The 8,863-nt window shown below is 37.6% G+C and overlaps 1 protein-coding gene across 1 annotated transcript; it reads right to left on the reverse strand.

The window, feature by feature from the left end:
* Positions 1-68: 68 nt before the first annotated feature.
* Positions 69-8,407, reverse strand: abhd2b (abhydrolase domain containing 2, acylglycerol lipase b). Its single transcript, XM_053506258.1, has 11 exons — positions 8,320-8,407; positions 7,412-7,471; positions 7,090-7,313; positions 5,810-5,985; positions 4,342-4,509; positions 3,834-4,017; positions 3,626-3,718; positions 2,390-2,491; positions 2,021-2,090; positions 1,822-1,906; positions 69-764 (listed from the first exon to the last, which is right to left on the reverse strand). Exons 3-11 carry the CDS (start codon positions 7,299-7,301, stop codon positions 562-564), a joined length of 1,293 nt encoding a protein of 430 aa, XP_053362233.1. The 5' UTR covers positions 7,302-7,313; positions 7,412-7,471; positions 8,320-8,407; the 3' UTR covers positions 69-561.
* Between the last annotated feature and the right edge of the window lie 456 nt (positions 8,408-8,863).

An 8,863-nucleotide genomic window follows, 5' to 3' on the forward strand; every position in this document is an offset into this window, starting at 1 on the left:
GGGAAGTCCACCAGATGGAGACAGCACCCGTCTGAGAGAAAAGCATGTAAACTGAATTTTGTCCCCAAAGAGAGCCATCTAGCAAATCATTAGCGGTTACTCATTACCGGAGAGCAAATAGTGACTACAGCAATCTTATCAGTGTGTAAGGCAGCATGATAAACTGACAGTATTTGTGCAAACACAAATCCTTCTTCTGCTGAAAGTGTCTATTTTGTAGACATTAAGTCACCATGTAAATGTTACCATCATATTAACTAAAATGAACTATGATATGTATTATTATTTTTAAATGCACTTGATCACTTATAGACATATGCTCACTTCAGTACTAAAAACAAGCTTGTACAGAAGAAGCTCCCTTACTACTGTGTATTGTACAGTTGTGGTGAGGGAACATAGAAAGTGTGTTATTTACTGTCTTCATGTGTCTCCATTTTTTTTTAAATTCAGTATACACGGAGACAAGTGAGTCAGCCTTTGAAAGTCCTTGAATGCATTCGAGTTACACTTGATAATGAGTGAAAAGAAAATTATGTTTGCTGTGGTCTTTTTCCTGTGCTAAGCTTTGCCTTTGAGTTCTGTACAGTCCATGGCTTGGTGATACTGTGGGTACTCCTTCTTCCTCTGGCAGATGGCATTAGCATAGCTGATGATGACTTTGTCCATCCAGGTAAGAGGCTGAGGGAAGAGCATGGTGCCCTCAAAGAAGCCCATATGCCCTCCATGCTGTGTCAGCACAAATATTACATTCTCTTTATGTTCTGTGGAGAACAAAAGTGGTTACGTACATGACAAACTCTGCGTACAATCCTAAAACATTGGATGTTTCTCCTTCCTGGCCAGTGACAGAGAACCATCAATGCTCCATTTAAACCACAGGATCTTGAGAGCAGCTATCTCTTTTTAGTGAAAACAAGGATTACCCTGAGTGTCAAAGCTCTCCTCTATACAGGATGGAAGGTGGTGGACATGTGATTACAGAGATATATGGAGCCCCTGATAAAAGGCATGCTGAATGAGAGATCAGAACTGAACCATAAAGCATTTCAGCCCTGTGGTGAAAAACACACATTTTCCAAACTCATAAATGATGTTCTCATTTATTAAGAGAAAAAAAGCTGTCCAAACCTACCTGGCCCTCTGTGAAAATGCAATTGCCCCCTTGATAAATAATGAATGAACTGTAATTATTGGAAAGCTGAGTTAAATTTTACTTGCCACACCCAGGTCTGATTACTACCAGACCTGTTGAATCAAGAAATTGCTTAAATAGTACCTGTCTGACAAAGTAAAGCATGCTAAAAGATCTAAAAAAAAAAAAAGCAAAACGATTTAAAGAAATTCAAAAAAGTAATTGACAGGTATCAGTCTGAAAATATTTACCACTCTGGAAAGGTACATGTTGTCCATTGAGTATAATAATTTCACTCACAATAAAATGATTGTGGTGTCTGTTAACAGTCACAGTGCTTTCCTGGAAGGCATGCAGACAGGACATAATCTGATCTGATCTGATAAGATCTGTTGTGGAGAATGTAGCGTGCATACCACCTAATAAATAATCACTCAGGGGAAAATGGATCACATGACCCTGAAAAATTCAGCACCAGAGTCTGAGCACGGAGCTTATGCAACACATACAGTTAACTGTCCGAGTTTGTAAACTGGGTTCCTCTAACAGAGTGTATATATGGGAGAAGGTTGCTATGTACTTTACATTTTTTATACATGTACAAAACCTTCTAGACATCTAGAATACTTAATAATAATAATTCTTTATTTTTTAAATACTAATTAATACATTTGTGAACAAGTTACCTGCCAGGGTGTGAGGTATGTCCAGAAGAGACTCATGGACAAGAGGATCATCTGATGAATTAATCACGAGAAGAGGAACATTAACCTGACAGGTGCAAGATAAATTACATACGCATTATTGTCATGTCATTTAAACGACTACGATGATAATGTTGAGTATAACTACTGTGATCACTTTTTAATAATCCAGCCCACTTACATTGCGAATGTAATGTACACAGCTTTCCTTCTCATAGAACTCTTTCAAGGAATTATGACCATGGAACTTTCTAAAGAGAAATAAATGAACAGATAGTCAACCTGAAGCCGAAACCGTCAAAGCCTTTAGCAGATTTTCTTGACATGACGAGAACACGAACGGATTTCAGCGGAGGAGATTTCCTTGCTCCAAACACTTTAGAAAATCATCCCCTTACTGTAAAGCTGTTCTTGCAGAAGGCTAACTTCAAATATTCTGTGCAAATACAACTGATACAAACACATAAAACACAAAAGGGCACCAATGCATTCCAAACAAATATTGAAAAAAAAAAAAAAACGAACTAAATTGGATTTAATCAAATTGTACCTCATGATACAGTCATCAATCTGAGCAAGAGATGTGGCCATGTAGAGAGACCTTAAGTCTCCAGCATCCAGTTTGCCAGACTGTGGTCCAAACAAGCTTTTTCTGGAAGTGAACACGGTAATATTACATCTATACATCCTTAAGAATACTCAGTGACTAGAACAGTTACACTTAGGAGTTATTACACTTTATTATACTTAAGTACATTTAATTATTATGTTTTATTTGTCAAAATGTTATACATTTAAAAAAACAGCAAAGTGTAAATTAATGTGCTTTTTCTCTTGTGTAGTTGTTTCTGCAGTATTCACAGGGATTTGTATGGCAGATGCAAACATAATCAAAGACTATTAATAAAAACACATTTTGAAAATGCCTTCTTATTTAAAAAGAAAATGCGTAGTGGTTGATCAGGCATATGTACGGAAACATGTATTTAAGAGGAGTCTCCTGCATCAGTGCTTAGAGGTTAAATTGTAATTAAGTACTTCAATGCCATTGGTGGTTCCCCTGTAGTACTATATGATAAGTTGTGTAGTTTTTAACGAGAGAGAAAAAGAGACAGGGGCCTGATGAAATGAGTGTTCAAAGCTATTATTGCAGAGTGATAACAGGAACTACTGTAGCGTCTACAGTACTGTGCAAAGGTTTTGAGTGGTTGTCATTTGTTCATGTTTTGCTTCCAAAGAGCCAGACTTATATGTATTTTTAATATAGTCTTGAGGAATAGTTCTCCAGGTTTTCTGAAGAACTGCTTTGTCCCCCATTTTCAGTCCAGTCCCTGTACATAACCAGTTTCAGAGAAATGGTTTTCAAGCATAAAAAAATCATCAGACATACTGCATAGTGATTCGTACACTGGTATACTGGTAATGGTTGGAACAGATGAGAGGGGAAATGAGGTTGCTGCTGAGGTTGTTACATGAACAACCAATTTTAAAATTGTATTCTTTGCCACTTTGAAGCCTACAAATATTTCTTCAGATTTTTTTCATTTAATCTACATAACTTCATTTAATTTAATTTCATATGAAGAAATGAGGAGTGTCTCAAGACCTAGTACTGTAACATAAAATAAATAAAAAAGGATATTTTTTAATGAAACATAAGCTGTTTTATGAAACTAATATTTTATTAAACAGGATAAAAATAAAAAGTTTCTATTAAATAAAGCTAAGATTCTGTCATAGCAAAATTCCTCGTTCCTTATTTAATTCCTTATTTATTAATGCTTACTTGTGGGTCAGGATGATCTTTTTCATATTGTCAGCCATGAAAAAGTTATAAATTCTCCTGCAATTGTCCCACTGGAAAAATGTATCATGGGCTCTGAAAGAAAAGAAAATATAAACTAAACTAAACAGTAACCCTGATGAAAAAGCAAGGCATATTATATTCTTAAGTAAAAAATAATATGGAATGCACTATAAAAATTAAAACTGACCTCTGAGCACAATAGCCCTGACAGATACTGATACCGCACAACACCCTGTCCTGATTGGCCTGGTTCTCTCCCAGAAACTTACACACAATGTTCCCACCTAGACTGAAGCCCACCACAATGAGCCAGGTCTGAGGGAATGTACGTTTTATGTAACTCACCATGGCTGAAAACTCCCAGGTACAGCCTGTAACACAGGAATAGACTGGTATAACCAAAAATGGGAATGACTAAGCTGTGTTAAAAACACATTTTTATAATAGCTTCTATTTTCTCCTCTGTGTTATAACTATATATGGTAATATGAATGCAGACTGCTAGTCCTATTACTAGAGTGTTACATCACTACTACTCCAAACACCCGGACAGTGGAATTGCACATATCAAATAGCCAGGCGCCCAGACGAAAAAGAATTCCAGTCCACCAGCGTAATGATGAAATAGGTGTTAAAGCTTGCCAAACACTTGTTTCTCATGGCAAGGTATTTCAATGCATAATTACTGGTCTTACCATAGGTGAACATCCTCGGGGAGGTGAGTTCGATGTTTGGTAAGGCCCCCAGGTGGTTAAGCACAGCGCATCTGTAGCCATGCTTTTGGGAGTGATCCACAAAGGTACGGATATAATGCTTCTCACTGTGGTTACCGATCCCTGGGCAGATCACCATGGTTATGTCATCTGTGAGCATACACCACACAAGCATTTAGCCATGTAAAGCACAGGTCCCCATTAAGGTCCTATGTTTCAGCACTGTGCAAAATGTCATCTCAGAATCCATCACTCAAATTGGCTACAACAGATAAAGCCTGTTAGCAAAAAAGCATGCCTACAGAGGGTGCAGAAGCAGTTGCACCACTGAGTAGTGCCTGAGGAATTGGGTAAATCCAGGTTCCTTTCAGAGCATGCTTAGAAAAGTGTTAGAAATCATGGGGTTATTCTGTTTGAGGTGAAGCCCAGTGGTGGCAGTGTGATGATGTGGATGATAATTGTCTGGCATTCATGATATCCATAAAAAATATATAATTATAATATAATATATAAACATTATATATTATTATAGAAAATATTAATATCTAATATATTTTAAAAATATACAAAAAATATAATTAAATATAATCTAAAAATTGTTGCAGACTATGTTCATCCCTTTTCAACGTAACATTTTATAAAGGAACATAGCCAAGAACTGGCTACTTTCAAAGAAAGAGGCAATTTGACTTACATGGCAGATGGCCAACCACTGATTTTTACCATAACCCCCCAAATAAACATGACTCCTATTTTTATTGTATATCTTGGTTACTTACATCTAACTGCTTCAAACAAAACTATTTAATTACTTGTACAGACTTTGTAAACTTTTCTTAACCCAGATTCTAAAACTTGAGGAAGAAAAACTGTACCAAAGGATAGCAAACATTATTTTGTTACTTGCGGGCAAAGAGTCTGACACAGAATAATTCATTTATGACTACAGGTTATTTACACACAAACGGACACGTCCGGCATAGTAATGTCACAAGAGATATTGGGTTATGGTATATTTCCAGGAATACGATCAGTTTTTGAATTGTGCAGCTTTATAATCTGCTGTAAGCACAAAATGCACATCTTTTGCATTCAGCAGATGCCCTTATGCAGAGCAACTTACATCTTTTTATCTCATTTTACATCTGAGCAGTTGAGGGTCTTCCTCAAGGGCCCAACAGGGACAACTTTTGGGATGCCATCTTTTTATATATTAAATTTGCATAGGCTCATTTGATCTGAAATGAGATAAAAAACTGAGGAATAGGCATAATAAATCCTCAGGATTGTGCTGGTACCCTCACATAGTACCAGTATTTTTGAAAATGTTAATGTTTTACATAAAAATTACCATTAACCAACGGCCGAGTCTACTGTATATGACAGGCTTGGTAATCTACCAGAACATTGTATAATATGCATTTAATACTGTTTAAATAAATAAACTTACCACCGGTTACATGATCACCAACAGGCTCAAAAAGGTCAAACGTGGCTGTAGCTCCATCGTGCATTGGAAGATACAAGCGCATGCCACAGGGCTGAGGACAGTTCACCCGACCCATCTTTCCATAGAGCGCAGTTTGAAAATGTCCACTTTTACCCCATAGTAATGGTGGAACGTACCTGCAAACACATATTATATACAGTGAAACCTCGGGTTGCGAGTGATGCTGCTTGCGAGTGTTCTGTAAGATTTTTAATAAATTTTTACTTAAAACCGAGCATGTCTTGGTTTACGAGTACCGAGCGTCACGTGATCACTACTGAGCCAATGTTTTTTCTCTCTCTTGCACTGTGGAATTGTTTGTAATCGTCTCCCCTGCTGGGTCTTAGTGTGCGTCTCTCACTAGTATAATCAATATCTGTGCACGTGTGTACTGTTTACTATAACACTGTGACCACGTGTGTGCGCGTAAAAAATATTTTTTTTTTGTGTTTGTAAGCGCGTGTGTACAGCGCGCATGTACTGTTTCTTATAACAACCGTGTGTGCGTGCGTGTAAAGCAAAAGAAAGTCTCATTAGAAGGTTAAAAATCCATTTTCTCCCTTAGCCTGTTTTATATAAGTGCGTGCACGTCATTTCACATGCTCTCTCTCTCTCTCTCTCTCTCTCGCTTTTAGTGTGTGTGTGTGTGTGTGTGTGTGTGTGTGTGTGTGTTTGTGTGTGTGTATGTGTGTTTGTGAACCGGCACAGTCTCAAATTACGTGCGCGCGCACACATAACGACAGGCCCAAACACACACACACACAACGTCTGCGCTTATAAATGAAAACACCTATATGTCAGGATTTATTTTTACTTTTTTTAAAGGTAAAGTGCAGGTTAATTTGTTTTATCTCTACTTTATATTTTATATTAATTATTTTAATGTATTTATTTTTTTGGACTGTGGAATAATTTGAGTTTCTATTATTTCCTATGGAAAATGTTTATTTGGTTTACGAGTGTTTTGGAATACGATCCCACTTCCGGGACGAATTATGCGCGTAATCCAAGGTTTCACTGTATATATCATTTTAGTTGCATGATGTATTAGATCAAAGGGAAAAACGTTGGCTAAAGGTCATGTGTTTGATTTCAGATAAGCTTTCCTTAGTCAAATTGCTGTAGTTTCTGAGACTAAAGAAACTGGAGCAACATAACATTAAAGGTGATCCAAAGTATCAAAATATATATAAGAATCAACTACAAATAGATAAGCGTATGTAAAACATGTGAAGACTCACTGTTTGTTTAGAATAGAGCAGGACTTGAGCAGGTATTGATTAAGTGGTGTATTCCGACAGGTGATTTTAGGGGCTGATGAGGGACTTGTTAGGTTAAGGCAGCGCACTATGATGTACAGCACAGTGGCTACTGCAGCCAGCTTCATGCCATCAAAGATGGCTGGCATCTCTGGTCTGAGGTTCTGGGAATTTCTTTCCACTTGGACATTCATGATTCACTAACCCTGTCAATTATATTACATAACACAAAATCATAATTCTTCTTATGTACAGCTGACAGTTGCCATTTAAGAACTTAGATTTAGACTACTTTTTAACTTACCTGATGGCTGTAAATAAGTTGAAAGACCTCAGCTACAGTTTTAAGTGCCGATATTGAGTTCTGAAAGAAAAAAAAAGAAGAAATAGCAGTTGCTTTCTTGTGTTAAATATTTTTAGCGCTTGCTTTCATCCTGCGATGATGCTACGGGTGAAAAGTAAGGCTGATTTGTCAGCAGTAAAATGTATCGATCCCATGTGATCTGTTAAAGGCACTTATGGTAAAATGGCTAACTCTATCAGTCATTTGGTCTTTTTCTTTGCTAGATCTGATAAGTTATGTTAAAGAATGCTCATTTAGATTATTTATTTATATCTTCTAAACCGTGTATCCTATACAGGATCAAGGGGTGTCTGGAGCCTAGACTTTGGGCATGAGGCGGGGTACATGCTGGACAGTGGTCAATCCACCGCAGGACAAACACACAACAGGCAATTTGGGAATGGCAATTAGTCTACTTTGCATGTTTTTGTACTGTGGGAGGGAACCGAAGAACCTGGAGGACACCCACTAAGCACATGGAGAACATGCAAACTCCATGCACATAGACCATAACAATCGAACCTAAACTCTGGAGGTGCAAGGCGATAGTGCTAACCACTATGCCACCGTGCTGCCTATTTAGACTTTATTTAAAATCTAATTTTATCTCTTAGGTCAATTACATTTATCGCTTGAGCTTTCATTCTCATCCAATAAAAACTATATCCTATAAGTGGTACAAGTGTTGAAAAAAGGATTACTATCTAGTAAACTAATCGGTGCACAGTTTACATATATGCGCATGATGGCACACCTCTGTGCTTAAAGACTAGAGGTCTAGACATTCTGTTTACTAGACCTGTAAATGTTTAAAACCTTCACAGACACCATGGATTAAAATACACTGAATTAATGAAATGAGTACACACCGTTTAGAGATCTCAGAACCTCGTGTTGAACCAGCACAGTCCTGTCGAAACTTTTTTTTAATCACAGGACGTCTGCTTCGTCTTCAGTAATGCAAGACGCAAACTTAATACTAACCCAATGCTCGAGTGCAGAGAGGCATCCTTACGGTTGCCTAGCAACGGCCTTGAGTCTCTGATTGGAGCAGAGCAACTACTGCGTCTTCAATAGTGATTGGCTGAAGCCACAATAGCGCCTTACTTCCCAGGTAAGTGTAATGCAGGATACAGGTAGTCAATTAGGACGACTTTAAGACAGGGCGCTATATACGTATTAGACAGTTTAATAGGTCATGGATGGATGCATCCATCCATCCATCCATGATCTTATAATCATATTCGGCGTATATGCATGCACATGATGGATTTTGAGTTACTGGCTTCAACCTATTTGTTGCTGTGCACTGTATTTCCCACTTTTGTCATGCAAAGGAACCACTGTTTATTGATTTCTACGCACTGCATTGAAGGATAGTGACCACAAGGTGGAGGCAAAGAGCCGAACTTG

Source organism: Clarias gariepinus, chromosome 10, assembly GCF_024256425.1.
Source record: "Clarias gariepinus isolate MV-2021 ecotype Netherlands chromosome 10, CGAR_prim_01v2, whole genome shotgun sequence".
Lineage (NCBI taxonomy): Eukaryota > Metazoa > Chordata > Actinopteri > Siluriformes > Clariidae > Clarias > Clarias gariepinus.